This window comes from Meleagris gallopavo, chromosome 6, assembly GCF_905368555.1.
Source record: "Meleagris gallopavo chromosome 6, MGAL_WU_HG_1.1, whole genome shotgun sequence".
Taxonomy (NCBI): Eukaryota; Metazoa; Chordata; class Aves; order Galliformes; family Phasianidae; genus Meleagris; species Meleagris gallopavo.
This window is the reverse complement of record NC_139409.1, coordinates 14,269,157-14,285,810: the sequence shown is the minus strand read 5'-3', so window position 1 is coordinate 14,285,810 and position 16,654 is coordinate 14,269,157. Positions and strand designations below refer to the sequence as shown.

The window sequence follows — 16,654 nt, the reverse complement described above, 5'->3', positions numbered from 1 at the left end:
CTCTCTGCTGTGCAGGAACACCTGATGCATTTTCCCAGCTGCTTACCTGCCCGTACTGTGATAGAGGGTACAAGCGCTTTACCTCTCTGAAGGAACACATTAAATACCGCCATGAAAAAAACGAAGATAACTTCAGTTGCTCCCTTTGCAGTTACACGTTTGCATACAGAACACAGCTGGACCGCCACATGACGTCGCACAAGTCGGGACGAGATCAGGTCAGTGGCAGTTGGCTGGAGGCCCTGCTGTCCTCTGCAGCAATGCTTGGTGTGTGAGCAGAGGCCTACAGAGCATGTGGACATTCTTCTCAGAGTCTTGTGGCCTGAAATGCCCATCCTGGAGCACTTAAACCCACTGTTGAAGTCAGAGTTCTTCCATAGCTAACAAAGTGTGTGATCTGAGTTCCTGTACTTCCATTCATCTAGGCAGTACGGTTTGGTCTGAATTTTAGTTTTCAGAAGTGCTAAAGATATTCTGAGCTTGTTTTCCGTAGTTCATTTGTTGACCTGAGGGCATGGTTCCTTGAAATGCCCATGATGAGTTAACCACACCATTATTGCTGAGGTGCCTGAGGGTCCCCTCTCCCTGCTGTTTTTCTTTTCTCCCTAGGATTTCCCATCGCCCAACTCCAATTACATGCTTTCGTAGCTTACCAGGGGGTGCTGAAGCTCAGTAAACCAGGTGAAGCTCACTGAAACAGTTGGGAATTAGCCACAAAAACAGATACAGATTTTTTACTACCAGATTAGAGAGAAGCTTGGAAACTCTCCATTCTGAGGTCAGACTACAAAGATTGATATTCCTTGTAGCTGAAAGAGGAGGGAAATACACAAAGCCATGAACAGTGAAGAGAATGTACTTCTTGCAGCTCCAAAACAACAATATTTTCATTAAACTCAAAAACTCTGACATAAAATTAACCAAAAAAAGGAGATGATCTTTTACATATTGCATATTAATTACTGTTTTTCAAATTATCACTAAGTCAAAGAATTTATCAGGGTTAAAAGCGCATTGTCCTTCATCCCCAAGTGAATACTTTCAGGAAACATTGCAAGAAGTATGGGCAATCCTGCCCAAAGGTTTTGCTGTTCTGCTGGGCTTGGAATAACCTTGCCAGCGTGTACTGACAGAGCGGCTCTGATTTATTTCCCATGAACAATTCATTTCTGCCTTGCGCTCTTACTGCCTTGGCTTCCACTTTAAAGGTGCTATCATCTTATATACAGCTGATATCTATGCCTATAAAATCTATGAATGCTTTCTGTAAAATCTAGTTGCTGTGAGCTGCTACATTTATTTCCAGTTTTTCCAACTAGAAACCTCAAAGCAGAAGAAAAGAGTAGTTGGGAGGAGGCTGGCTCCACTCAGAACCACCCAAAATTCAAACCCTATGTGTGAGAGCATTAAAGAAAGAAACGAGAGTAATTTTAGTGGAGTACCAAAGGATTATGCACGCAAAATATATCCCACACTGATACAGACCAAATATTCTATCCTGAGACAGTTATCTAATATGTAATCCTTCAAATGGTGCTATGTATGCATGATTCTCTGATCATTTTTAATGACCAAGTGATTGTATCTTCCAATATATAGCATCTCCTAACTGAAGAATTAACTTCTTACTGATAATATAATTAGGTTAAATAGTTAAAGCAGGCAAAGGGGAAGTAAATAAGGAGAACTTGTGAAGAAAGTCACATGCATCCTGCTCAAATCCTTTATGCAAATCAACGAGGTTTTATGAAAATATTCCACCTACCTGTGATTCCTATTTCCCACACCCATTCTCTGGTATGAAAAGGGTGGACTTCTGTCCAGAGTGTAGTAAATATTTGACACAGAGCCATGTTAGTTACTACTTAATGCTGATGTTTCTTCTTTCTTTACTAAAATAAATGCAGAGGATTATTCTCTGAATGCAGAGGTTCATTCTGTAATGAACAGTTACATGCAGTGCATTAAACAATATATCACACATCAGAGGCACAAAAATGTAGATTTAACAGTACCAAAGTGGGAAAAAAAGCATTTGGATCTGAGAAAATGAAGGTGAAAGTATCAGAGATGGTAATTTAGAGAGGAGTTGTGATATCTCAGTTCTAGAGAAGACTGTGGAGTGTAACTCTTGAGGATGTTCCAGATTTACAAAAAATAAAAGGTATAGATGTAAGATCAATAAATAAAAGAAAGCTGTATTGCAAATATAAGAGGGATGGAGAAGCTACCTAACCAAAAAGTTCAAGGCAGCTTACAGCTGTAAGCAGGAAAACAGAAAAACTCATTAAAAATTTGGTAAGAGAAATGTGAGCTTCCATGCCTTGGAAGTAGAATGTTGAATTTTTAAGACTGGGGCAGAAACATTTTTTGACAGATTGTATCCATGCAGTAATGTGAAACATTAGGATGTAGTGCGGCACCCGCAGTGGCTATCTGCGTGCTGAGAGCCTTCAACGTGCCCAATCTCGAGTCAAACAGCAGTAACTGATTCTCTGCAGGCTTAAGTGAATCCTGTCACAGTTCTGTGTACTCAGTGGAGTCAGATCACAGAGTGCAGGAAGTCAGCTGCAGTCTCCCAGAGCATCTCCTTCGTGGTGCTTAAAAAGAGCCCCAAAGATGCGTGGGTGCCAGCGGCTCTCAGCACAGGCATGGCGCTACTGGGCAGCTCCTGGGCATCCTTCTTACCACAGCTCACCCAGATGGCCGAGTGCAGCCTGAAAGCAGCTGCTGCTTTTTAAATAAGCAGGTGTTTTGAACAGATAAAAACTAATTCCTCTATTTCATGTCATAAATAAACATATTTCCTGTTTACAAGTGTGGATAGTGATAGGACAAGGGTGAATGGTTCTAGACTGAGATAGGGGAGGTCTAGGTTAGATATTAGGAGGAAGTTTTTCACACAGAGGATGGTGATGCACTGGAACAGGTTTCCCAGAGAGATTGTGGGGCATTCAAGGCCAGGCCGGATGTGGCTCTGGGCAGCCTGGTCTGGTGGTTGGCGACCCTGCACATAGCAGGGGGGTTGAAACCAGATGATCATTGTGGTCCTTTTCAACCCAGGCTGTTCTATGTCAGTAATGTAGTTCCAAGTTTTAGCACACGTGCTGTTTTTGTCACAAAAAATGCACATTGATAGATTATAAAGTTTGTAATGGAATTATATCTAGCGTATACACATGTCACACATCTTTCTTCACTTCTGCTTCTTTGAAGCTAGTACGGAGATAAAGCTAAATTGTCAAAGTTTAAAGAACTTGATAATAAATGCTCTCAAAAGGTGAAATATGACAGAAATAATTACAGAGCATCAGTGCAAACAGTGAAAAACTGTGATGTTGCATACTGAGGAACTCCCTCCATACTGTTATTTATTTTAATTTAGGTTTTTATTTATTTTAAGAATTAATTGTGACCGAGCACCTTTGCTGTCACTGAGCCATCTTCTCTTGAGCAGTCTCGTGACACCGTTACGTAAAATAATCCCAGGCCAAGTACTGCAAGCACGTAAATGGAAAAATCAAGTCAACTGATTAAAATTTAAACAGGCTTTTATATGCTTTAATGTTTCTCTATCTTTTGTGACATATTCTGTGGTTGGTGGGCTTGGGCTTTTGTTTGGTTTTTCTTTCACACATTCAATCTGTGTATATGTTGGAACTTATTCACATAGTGGGTCAGTGCAAGCTTTACCTGAAGTTAGGAGAAGGAGCGAATATTTTTTATTCCCTTTTACTGTACCAGATTTATTCAGAAGATGCACATGGTTCGGTTTTAACCTGACTTCTGATTTGTTTCTTTTTCATGCATAGCACATGCCAATTTCAGTCTCTTAAAATTGTGATTATTTTCAGTTTTGTATTACATTTTCTCTGTTACTGTGAAAATGCAGGCTTTTCTTCCAGTATGCTGTTTTTTGCAATAATTGCAAATTCTTTCTTGCAGAGACATGTGACGCAGTCCAGTGGTAATCGAAAATTCAAGTGCACTGAATGTGGAAAAGCTTTTAAATATAAACATCATCTAAAGGAGCACCTACGAATCCATAGTGGTAAATAAAACAAGCACTGATTTATGTACAAATGCTAGCATTCCTACTCTGTATAACTTTGATTATATCAGTCTTGTAAGTTTAAAATATTAGGGCTTTCCCTTGTCTTTTTCTAAGACTCTGTACCTACTGACTGCAGCCTTCAGCTGTGCACTGAAAATATGTAGGATAACTCAAGAGGATTTATATTTGCAACTTGAGCTCTGACATTTAGAGAAGCTTCACGTGTGGCAGAAGAAACGAGGCATCCTTCTGGTCTTTCTCGCTTGTCTGTTTTTTCTCAGTGTTTGCAGACCACTTAGCTAGTTGTGAGCCTTGCTAGAAAACTTTAATTGATAGCAATCAGGATATAACAACTATACTTCCCTACTGTGGCTGCTATTTTCCCTAGTACACGATGATTAAAATAGCCTTAGGGCACAAATGTGAGATTGTCATACCCTGTCACAGTGGCTTCAATTTATAAATAATTAACTTATAATGTTGTGTATTTATAAATATTATATAATAATAAGTATGCTTCAATTTCTCTATTTGACCCAATTTTACTCACTAGCAGTAAGTCTGAAAATAAGGCGTTAGGCCATCTTTTCCTTTCTTATTGGTTGGTATCAGCCATGATAATAGAAATTAAGTACATTTAGAAGCCCTTGCTCAGGAAACGTCATCTTTATTTCATTTCCACAGAGCAGTGACGTCTGCTCCTGTGCATGGGAAGGCTTTAGCCAACAGGCTTTTCAGTCTGATGCAGGCCAGCTGTTCATTTTCCTTCTTTTCTTTCTTCTTCCTCTGTAACCCATATCCCCTGAAAAGTCACCTCTGTCTGTGGGTGTCATGATTGCATCATTGTATGCATCTTCCCAACCATTTAACCTGGGGTACATCTCTGAGGGCAAATGTTCATCTCTCTCGTGCATGTGTCTAGTTTCTCTTTAAACTTTGCTTGTTTTTACTCAGCTGATGAGTATTGTAGGAAGATACAGATACTTGAGTTTGATTCAATAAAATGTATATAACTCTTTATTTAATTATGATTTGCATTTATGCCATTTATATTTTTTCTTTGGTTAAGCATATTCTGTGTTTTTTTTCTGAAGTGGCTTACGCTGCTTCTGACAGTAGTGTTACTACTGGCATGGAGTTTAATGAAATCTTCAAGTACCACACAGACTCATTTATGTGATATGTAGCCAGTTACTAGAAAGTACTGGAATATGTCATGATCACATGGATGCCATTCTGTATGTACTTCTGGGTCACAGTGAAACTTACCACAAGACTCTGGGATTAGAGCTATAGATGATATAATTGCTCTTGGTCTTCAATTTGATGTAAAGGACTTTTTTCCCTAGGGCTCTGAGGGGTAATTTTAATATATTCATTTCTAGTTATTATTGTTTGATGAAGCTACATTGTAACCTAGCAAACTATTGCATATGTCTTTTTTTTTTTCTTTCTTTTTTTTTTTTTTTTAATCTTTAGGAGAGAAGCCATATGAGTGCCCAAACTGCAAGAAACGTTTTTCCCATTCTGGTTCATACAGCTCACACATAAGCAGTAAGAAGTGTATTGGTTTGATGCCCGTGAATGGTCGCGCTCGGTCAGGGCTCAAGACATCTCAGTGCTCCTCCCCTTCCCTTTCTGCATCGCCCGGTAGCCCAGCAAGACCACAGATACGACAAAAGATAGAAAATAAACCCTTGCAAGAGCAACTTCCTGTTAACCAAATTAAAACTGAACCTGTGGATTATGAATTCAAGCCCATAGTGGTTGCTTCAGGAATTAATTGTTCGACCCCTTTGCAGAATGGGGTTTTTAGTGGTGGTAGCCCATTGCAGGCAACCAGTTCTCCTCAGGGTGTGGTGCAAGCTGTTGTTCTGCCAACAGTGGGTCTGGTGTCTCCCATAAGCATCAACTTAAGTGACATTCAAAATGTACTTAAAGTGGCAGTGGATGGTAATGTAATAAGGCAAGTATTGGAAAACAATCACGCTAATCTTGCATCCAAAGAACAAGAAACAATCAGCAATGCATCTATACAACAAGCTGGCCATTCCCTCATTTCAGCTATCAGTCTTCCTTTGGTTGACCAAGATGGGACAACCAAAATTATCATCAACTACAGCTTGGAGCAGCCAAGTCAACTTCAGGTTGTTCCCCAAAATCTAAAGAAAGAACATTCTGTTCCTACAAACAGTTGCAAAAATGAAAAGTTACCAGAAGATCTTACGGTGAAGTCTGAGAAAGATAAAAACTTTGAAGGAGAGACCAATGATAGCACTTGTCTTCTTTGTGATGACTGTCCAGGAGATCTTAATGCACTTCAAGAATTAAAGCACTATGAAACAAAAAATCCTCCTCAGCTTCCTCAGTCCAGTGGAACAGAAGCTGAGAAGCCCAGCTCCCCTGCCCCATCAGAAACTGGGGAGAACAACTTATCTCCTGGTCAGCCACCTTTAAAGAACCTTTTATCGCTCCTAAAGGCATATTATGCATTAAATGCACAACCAAGCGCAGAAGAGCTTTCAAAAATAGCCGATTCCGTAAACCTACCACTGGATGTGGTAAAAAAGTGGTTTGAAAAAATGCAAGCTGGACAAATTTCTGTGCAGTCTTCTGGACCATCTTCTCCTGAACAAGTTAAAATAAGCAGTCCCGCAGATAATGAGGATCAAGCAGCAACTACAAATGAGAGTGAACCCCAGAACAGCACAAACAACTCACAAAACCCGGCCGATACAAGTAAATCTCAAACTTCATCAGGGGGATCAACTCAGAATGGTTCGCGCAGTAGCACGCCATCCCCATCACCACTAAACCTTTCTTCATCAAGAAATTCACAGGGTTATACGTACACAGCAGAGGGTGTACAAGAAGAGCCACAAATTGAACCTCTTGACCTTTCACTACCAAAGCAACATGGAGAACTGTTGGAAAGATCTACCATAACTAGTGTTTACCAGAACAGTGTTTATTCTGTCCAGGAAGAACCTTTGAACTTAACTTGCGCAAAAAAAGAACCACAAAAGGACAACAGTATTACAGACTCTGATCCTATTGTAAATGTAATCCCACCAAGTGCCAATCCCATAAATATTGCTATACCTACAGTCACTGCCCAGTTACCTACAATTGTTGCCATTGCTGACCAGAACAGTGTTCCATGCTTGAGAGCTCTTGCTGCCAATAAGCAAACCATTTTGATTCCCCAGGTGGCTTATACGTACTCTACTACAGTTAGTCCTGCAGTTCAGGAAACACCACCAAAACAGACCCAAGCCAACGGAAGTCAGGTACTGAAGTCTCTGTGTTCCTGTGCGTTGTATATGATGCGTTCATGGTGTATCCTTATTAAATTTACAGAAAATTGTCAAAATAAATTAAATAATATTTAGAGTGGTGAAGTGCTGGAACAGGCTGTTCAGAGAGGTTATGGATGCCCCATCTCTGGAGGTGTTTGAGGCCAGGTTGGATGGAGATCTGGGCAGCCTGAGCTGCTGAGTAGGAATCCTGCCAGTGGCAGGGAGGCTGGAACTGGGTAATCTTTAAGATCCCTTCTAACCCAAGCCATTCTGTGATTCTATGAGAAAAGGTAAGCACAAATCTATCCTGAACGTTATTCTCGTTTGTAATAGATGCCACCATTAACACCTCTGCAAAGCTGGTCAGCTCAAACAATGTAGGTCCAGATTGACTGCAGCAATCTAGTTCTGTGCACGGAGAAGTTAGTTCTTCACTAAATTCTACCATTCAGAAGGGTTTTCTAGAACATCAGTGCTCAATATTTTTAGGACAGCTTAGTTCTCTGGATGAAAAACCGGTGTAAAGTCATAGTGTATATTTGTTGGTGGCTCTTTATCTCCTCTTTCCCAACATCCAGAAAATGAACTGTTTGTAAATTCTTGATACTGTCTTCACTCTGCTGTGCTTTCTTAGCTTGCAGAGTAGATAATTTGTCTTACACCATAATGGCACTTTAAACAAAATTCAGAAGTATTTTCAACTGGAACTACTGGATGGGTTCCTGTTCTGTTCTTCCCTGAGTCTCTCCAGACATGACCTAACAAAACTCAGTCCTGCTGAGCATTACCTACAGACATGGAGGCAGAGACATAGCAGAACAGAAGTGGATCACATAAAGACTTAGCATTTCTAATTAAATCTTTAAAATTGTCTGTTCAGCATTTTATGCAGGCTTCTCTATACCAGAAACTAAGAAATCTTGAAGATTTATGAGAATGCTTATGTGTTAAAGTGTATGAGACGTGGTTTAGTGGGGAAATATTGGTGGTAGGTGGATGGTCGGACTGAGTGATCTTGGAGGTTTTTTCCAACCTTGGTGATTCTGTGAATGTGATTACAGTCAATCCCACCAGGGATTGGGCGTCTGTATGATGGCGGGGTCTGCAGAGCAGATAGGTGCAGTGAAAGATTGTGACTATGTAAGTCTAAACAATTTTGGTTTTCCATTTACTGAATGGAATGAAAACAACTGTACAGCTTCAGCTTATGTTTTATAAATTGTGTGCTGCATCAGTGCTCTTTTTTCTTGAACCCAACCTTTTCTGTGCTTCTTCTTAAGGACGAAAGGCAGGACACTAGCTCAGAAGGAGTATCGAATGTAGAAGATCAAAATGATTCTGATTCAACACCCCCAAAGAAAAAAATGAGAAAGACAGAAAATGGGATGTATGCATGTGATTTGTGTGACAAAATATTCCAGAAGAGCAGCTCGTTATTGAGACATAAATATGAACACACAGGTATGTACTAGGAAATGCAGTTTCAGATCTTTGTTTTGTTGATACTGAGAAACTGATAAGCTCAACTGAAATTCAGTTCTCAGAAAGCATTGTAAGAACAGAGGGAAGTATAATAATCCTTATTATCATCTGTGCCCAGCCTTGCTTACAACCCATGCTTTATGTACTTATTTGACAGAACTGCAATTCTGTGTTTAAATTTGTAAGATCTAAACCCTAAATAGAAATAGTGGGATTTTCTTCCATCTGGCTCATGGACAATCATCTGTGTGCTATAGTATGCAATCAATGATTTATTATTTCTAATTTACCTTGTCTGGTTTTAAATAAAGAAAAATTGTAATTTATAAAAAAAGACCATGTGTATGTATGATACTTTACATTGAAAGCCGGTGTACCAAGCATGGAGGGTTCTCCAATTGAGCCATATTTTTAGTTATCTGAATTTACTAAACATTCTCTGGACACGGAATGTAATCTCAAAGGAATATCATTTTGGCTTTGGTTTTTATTTCTAATTTTTCATAATTGTTCTTTTTTAGTTCCAGTTCTGGTATCTTCAATCTTTTTTTGAATAAGTGTTACCCTCTTATTTCTTCAGTGATCTCTTCAAAAATGTCTTTTCTTGTTGGTTAATTGCCTACATTATGTTTCTGCATATTCATGTTTTTATTTCATTTTACTTATACAATTGAAAACATAAAAGGCTCCTCTTTGTCTTTACCATTTGTTTAAACTTCTCAACTTGTGTACATTAAGAATATCTTCTATTTTCATCCCTTCCTGCTCTGAGACTCTCTAATCCTCCTTTTCATAACACAGTTGTGCTTTCCATTCTGCTCTTAAATGAAGTGCAGTGTTCAGAAATGCTGCTTGTTTGACATAATGTGATGTGGAGCACGAGCAGCGAGCTGCTGTCTCACTGTCTGGGTCTTAAATGTCTGGGCGGAAGCTGTATGAGTTTGTTTTGCCTAACAACTTGGAGTGTTGGAATCAAGATAACATAGCTGGGTCCATGCTGTCTTTATTGGAGTCTCTAAACACAGCAGTGGGAAGGCAAGTAGTAAAGAGGCAAATAGAAAGCTGAAAAAAAAAGAGCAGGAAGAGAAGTAGATGAAACAAAATGGATTTTTCCAGTAGTCAGGCACTCACCTGTCCCAGGCAAGATTTTGGAATGATTTTCCTTTTACCTGTGACATGGTACAAGGACTTTTGCATGAAAGCTAACATGAAAGTTCATTGATTTTAAATTTCCATCAGTATAGAAGAGCTGAAATGGTTCTAAGTTTGAATAACTTTTATTGCAAGAAAAATGCCTCCTTTTCTAATTTATTTATATTCACTCTTATTTTGTGCTCTGAGTTGCATCTGAGAATCTGTTTATCTCTTGATGTTCATTTTTCATAAGAAAGTTACAAATTACATTCATAGTTTAACAACATGCCCTTGTACCTTGTATTCCTATGCAAGAAACCCAGGCTGACAGTGCTGAGAGCAAACTGTTAAACACGATTACTCACTGTTGATAATACATTCACCAACAGCATTTTATAATGAAAGCAGCAGCACAAATTTTTAAAATATTAACTTTAAGGAATCCTTTTGTGTGTGTGTGTGTGTGCTTTATTTTCTAGGTAAAAGACCTCACGAGTGTGGAATCTGTAAAAAAGCCTTCAAACACAAACACCATTTGATCGAACACATGCGACTGCATTCTGGGGAGAAACCCTACCAATGTGACAAATGCGGAAAGCGCTTTTCACACTCGGGGTCATACTCTCAACACATGAATCATCGCTACTCCTATTGCAAAAGAGAGGCAGAGGAGCGTGACAGCACGGAGCAGGAGGAGGTGGGACAGGAGGTGCTCAGCAGCGAGCATGCTGGTGCCAGGGCATCGCCATCGCAGATCGACTCCGATGAGAGAGAGAGTCTAACCAGGGAAGAAGAGGAAGATAGTGAAAAAGAGGAAGAGGAGGAGGAAGAAAAGGAGGTAGAAGGACTTCAGGAAGAAAAAGAATGTAGAAAACTACAAGATGTAGAGGAGGAAGAAGAAGTAGAAGAAGAAGAAGAAGAAGAAGAGGAGGAAGGGAAAACTGAAGGTAACAAGAACGATGACGTCGTAAATCGAGCAAGCAATGCAGAACCAGAAGTTATACAGAGCAATGGGCAGGTGTCAGAAGAAAAAACAAATAAAGCTTAAATGATAGTTTTTTCTATATGAAAAAAAAAAATCGGTAATGAAGTTCGTTCTATATTATACATGCTTTTCATGGAAACACGGTAGCCTGCGTACTGTGATTTCTGTTCACTACTGTGTAAAAAAATATATATATAAAAAAAAAGAAAAAAGAAAAAAAAAAGAAATCCAGGTGTGCCTGAACCTCAAACTTAGTAATTTTTCACACAGTTTTCAAAGTTAGGAACAAGTTTGTAACATGAAGCAGATTAGAAAAATACAGTGACTCTGGAAGCGAAGGTTTAACAGGTTGTAGGAAACCTGATTTATTAGACAAGCATCTGGCATTGTTTGTTTTATCAGTATTAATTTTCATTCTTACGTTGATTAATTTTTAAGCTGTACAATTGGGAGAGATTTATATGATTTTTTTTTTTTTTTAATGGCAAAACATTTCCTAAATCCGCTTCAGTATTTTATTATGTTTTTAAAATGTGAGAACTTCTGCACTACAGAATTCCCTTTTGCAGAAACCTCTAACAGTGCTTGGCTACCTTTGTAAATTCAACCTAGAAGGTAGCAGTTATAACATTAGATGTTGTAGTAGAGCATATTATCATTTAAAGTGTATTGTTAGCCTTAAGAAAGCAGATGATAGAAGAACTGAAGTTTCTTACTCACGTGGTTAAAAATGTAGTTGAAAAGATTGTTGTTGAGTTCTGATTGCAGGGACTAACAGTGTTAATACCGGTAAGGACAGCAAAGTCGTCAAAATCAGTGTTTGTAATTGTGTTTTGAGTATGTAGTTACAATATGAAGGATATGATATGAAGCTTTGTATCTCCTTTGGCCTTATGCAAGACCTGTGTGCTGTAAGTGCCATTTATCAGTATTACAAAGGCTCTCACCGGCCTTTCTCCAATGCGTGGCCTACAATAACTAGCATTTGTTGATTTGTATCAAACTTCTAATCTAATCATGGGGGAAAAAACACTCAGCCATCAGAGAAGTAAGAACACTGGTATCTTTCATTATTTAATTATTTGGTGGTATTTTTGGTTAATACCTGACTTGCAGAATTTCTCTACGATAATTACAAGGGAAATTTTCTAATCTGCTTTATTGCTTTATCAGTTTACTTTAATTTCAGACACATACATGACATGTTATCTGGCTCATAAGTTTTTTCAAATGTTAGTTATTATGGACCCCATTTATTAACAATGTTAGCTGATTTTTACCTATCAGTATTATTTTATTTCTTTTAGTTTATAGATCTGTGCAACATTTTGTACTGTATGTCTCCAAACCTGGCAGTATTAATACCCTTCTTACTGACATATGTACCTTTTTAGTTTTAGAAAACTTTTATATTTATGTGTCTTATTTTTATATTTCTTTATTTATTACACAGTGTAGTGTATAATACTGTAGTTTGTATTAATACAATAATATATTTTAGTATGAAAATTTGGAAAGTTGATAAGATTTAAAGTAGAGATGCAATCGGTTCTCTTGCATTGAGATTTGATTTAACAGTGTTATGTTAACATTTATACTTGCCTTGGACTGTAGAACAGATGAATTAAAATGGGAATGTATTAATTTTACAATTGCAATCAATTCATTTTACCTTTACCCAGTTTTTAATATAAAGCTCTTAAATTTTGAAATTCACTGTGTGACTAATAGCATGATGCTCTGCCGTTTTATTAAGAGATTAGCCTAACCATAAAACTCTCATTTCCTTAGTAAGCCAAATTAGAATAATCTTATAAACAGTGTTGGGAACAACGTTTAACATTTTTGTGCCAATTTGTTCCTGTATTCATGTATGTATGTTACAAATCTGAAACTTCATTTTTAAGTTCCTTGTTACATCATGGTCATTTTCTAGTTTTTTACCAGACTCCCCATCTCACAATAAAATGCGTCAACAAGTCTGACTTATGTCATTATTCCAGTAATTTCACATGATTGCTTTAAGCTATTCTACCCCGCCACTGGGACACGGCCTGTTTCAGCATAGCTGCTCAGTTTTGGTTGTCTGCAAGGAGCGTGGAAGGAAGGGGATGTTTGACTCTGTGCAAGGAAAAGCATTGCTGCACTACTTTGTCCATTCCTCAAATTGAAGTAGAAAAACACAAGTTTTTAAAACGAGCCATATGTTTCTGTGATTTTTTTCCTCCTTAATCTATATAATACATGTTTTAATGCTTTATTTAAACAAGACTGCTTTGAAATGACATAGGCCTGTGACTGTTTTCTTGATGTAGCAATAAGCCAGTGAAAGAGTTGCTGGTACGTACCGCTGCTGAGTTCTCCGAAGGCATGGCACCAACATTACAGAAATGACTCCGTCACCTAAGTATGAAGGTTTGAACATTGTACTAGATATTCATTTGTACAGCATTCTGCAGTCGTAGCAAAGTTGAGTGTTATTTAAGCAAATCCCTGCTCATTAATGATTCCTAAAAGGGGATTTCAGTTGTTGATTTTTTTACACAAATGTTATATAAATTATTTAATATTCACATGTCTAACTTCTGAATAGTTTTCAGTCTTACTGTCTCAGCACTGATACATATGAAAGATAATTTAAAGTTTCAGTGTATTTTTCTGTACAGCGTACCAAATACTGTACTTTTCCGTGGCGTAAGCTCCTGGCTCAGCAGTATCTCATTCAGATAAACGTAAGAAAGATGTTTTGAAAACAATTTCCATTTGTATTGCATCAATACTATTGCCTTGTAATTATTATTACAACAGAAGTGAAATTGGGCAGTCCGGGATTTCTTGCAGGTCCAGCGGGCTCGGCTATCAGTAATGGAGTGCTCCTTTGTAAACGTGTTAAGATGGAGATTTTCAGCTAATTCGCGATTCAAGAGCACATTACTTGTCTGTTGCAATAAATCCAGTGAGACATTTGTTGAAAATGGAATGGAAAGAACATTTGTGCTGTCTTTAGTAATAGAGCAGAGAGTTGAGTAAATTTGAGGTTGCTTGTGAAGGCTGCACGTGAAGGGCCCCCTGTGGCTCTGAGTTCCAGAGCCTTAAATGATGCAAGAGAAAACTGCTTGGGGAGAGAATGAAAGCCTAACAGTTTGATTCAAGGAGTGCACTGGTTTGAGCTTTTTGGAGAACAGCGCTGAATTACAAGTAATCAGACAAATTAAAACATAGCAAAAAAGAAATCAAGAAGTTGTGTTAGTCTGTCTAGTCTCAAAGTGCCCGTGTGTTTCAATCAGTATTTTAAAGTACAAAAGGATGGACCGTAGAATATCAGCCCACAGTGTAACAGTTATCCTAAAAGCAGTATTCTTCAGGCGTGCAGAGTAAAAAGTGCTTAAATAGGCAGTGAAGTGTTGTGTTCACACTCTAACACAACTTTCAGAGGAAACCCACAGTCCCTGCATTGGACTGAGATGGGACTCAGTGCTGGTATTTGTACTGGCAGACTGTGCCGAGGGCGGTGGCCACAACACAGAGCAGCCATATGAAAGCAAAGCTGTTCACAAGAGAGAAAATAGGGCTACCAAGAGCAGAATGCTAGTTTAGGGACTTTTCTCATCAAAACATCGAGAGCAGGTGTTCATGCTCAGAGCCAGCACAGAATTCCGTAGTGTAGGGATGGCCATAGTGGAAATACCTTCAGGAATAGAGGAGACCATGAGAGGTTAAGGTAATGGTGTGTAGATGAGAGAAATACCTTTTTGTTCATGGAGGGAGGAGTGAGGATAGCGGATGGCCTTTGAATGGTGAAGGAGGAGAAAGGGAAGAGCTGACTATGTGCTGACCTGAGCTTGTGTTTTTGATTTGGTTACTAACAACTAGGAAACCTGCACAGGATTCTTCATTTGGAGAGAGATTTTATTGTGTGTTTTGCTTTTGCTAGTCACCCTCTGATACATACATTCACTTTTTTCCTCAACAGAATGACTTCTTTGATTTTTACTAGTAAAGTCTGCAATGCAAAAAGTTTTGGTATTAAAATATCTATCCTTTGGGGCTGCATCTTATCATTTATTCTTCATTTTCCCATGGGTCATTGATCTCATTCACTTGGTTTGAAAGTGAATACAACAGGGTTATGATGATGGAAATAACACTTGAACGTTAACAAATATTTACTGCTTCCGCTTTACCTCTCTGCTCCTTCATGATGTCTGTCACACAGCCTTCTTTATTGTGCTTATTAGATCTCTCCTACAGATTGTATAGATGTTGTCTCCGGGGGAAACAATGCATTATGATATATTTCATCATTTCACCAAAAATAACCTCTAAAACTGTGATTAGAAACTAAACTTGAGGCTGGGATTCTACAAGAAATGCGCTGACACAAGGAGCCCTTGGCAGCAAGGTTTGTTCTCATAGCATGCTGTAGCATGCCGGCTGTGGGGTCAGGGGATCTCACCCACACCTAGGTAACATTCTCCAAGGTTTGAGGTCCCTCAGGAGCTCTTTAAAAATGATGAAGACAGCAGGATATAATATATATATATATAAAATAAATGAAGCGAGTACTCCAACAACGCCATTTTGGACTTTTTCTAGTGAATCTTAACTTCTGATTCAGCTCTTAGACTTCAACCTTTCTGTAATGTCCTTGTCTTCTTCTCATCTTTGTGTCAGCTGGGATTTGTATTATAATTACAAGCTTTTCATCACATGTTAATTCAGGAATTAAAGGGATAAATGAGTTAAATCCTTTAAAAATGAAATAATTCTACAGTGATTTTGTGTCATTCCTCAGGAGTTGCTGTGCTTCTGTTACCCGGAACGCTGCTTGCTTGTACCATGCCCTGGCCTATGGGCAGGCCCCATGTGATGGGTGGTGGTATCCCTGACACCTTTGAATTCAGTGACACTGTGTCCATGTGTGGCTGACGAAGTACTTGCTTGAGTTTTAATTACATGTAAGTTATTGTGGAGGTATAGAGGGAACAACTTGCTCATTTGACATGCAAGAATGAAATCTGTTGGATTAAATTCTTCAAGAAATAAATTCACTGGAAATTCCTGCAAAATTCTGAAAGTTAAGATGGCTTCAAATAGCTTTGAGAATCACACTTCTGTACACAGAAAGGAAACTTAGATTATTATTTTTTTTTCCACCCTCTCAATCGGATTAGCCCAATTATGGCAAAATGTTGATGAGGACAGCAGTCCTTAATTCCTTTTGCTGAGGATGAGTGTTGTGCCACATTGTTCTCATCCAAAGCAGAAGCCAACCTGCTGCCTCACTGTGCAAGCTTCAATAGAGTCCCTGTGAGGTAGGTGAGGGGGAGAAAGGATGCACCCCAGTGGCTTGGGCCACACTGCACCTTTCTGCTCACTGCTGGCCAGGGTTACAGCCTGAGCAGGTCAAACAATCTCAGCTGTGGTTGAGGAGACAACAAAGCTTTCAATCAAGACAAGCTGACCTCGAGGTAGCTCTTTTTCAGACAACTCCAAGGAGTTCCTTTAGTAGGAACTGGCCGCCATGCTTTGGAGGAGCTGCCATCTCCCGTTAGGTGGGCCAGCAGAGCAGCCACCCCTCGGTCTGTGCACTACAAATTCCTGAAACAAGTGGCTTGTGTGCTTCAAAACATAGCATTACCTTTTTATTTTATTTGTTTCCCTTTATACCAGGCATCTTGATCTCCAGGGCAATCTAAT

General features: G+C 38.8%; 1 protein-coding gene across 4 annotated transcripts in view; it reads left to right on the top strand.

Annotated features, from left to right (window-relative positions):
• Positions 1–12,939, top strand: part of ZEB1 (zinc finger E-box binding homeobox 1) — a 105,659-nt gene extending 92,720 nt beyond the window's left edge. For all 4 annotated transcript variants that reach the window (XM_085227122.1, XM_085227121.1, XM_085227123.1 and 1 more), the window contains exons 5-9: positions 16–218; positions 3,946–4,051; positions 5,534–7,344; positions 8,634–8,814; positions 10,449–12,939. In XM_085227122.1, the coding sequence (XP_085083248.1) occupies positions 16–218; positions 3,946–4,051; positions 5,534–7,344; positions 8,634–8,814; positions 10,449–11,017 (2,870 nt within the window). In that variant the 3' untranslated portion in view covers positions 11,018–12,939. The remainder of the gene's footprint in view (positions 1–15; positions 219–3,945; positions 4,052–5,533; positions 7,345–8,633; positions 8,815–10,448) is intronic.
• The last annotated feature ends 3,715 nt before the right edge of the window (positions 12,940–16,654 follow it).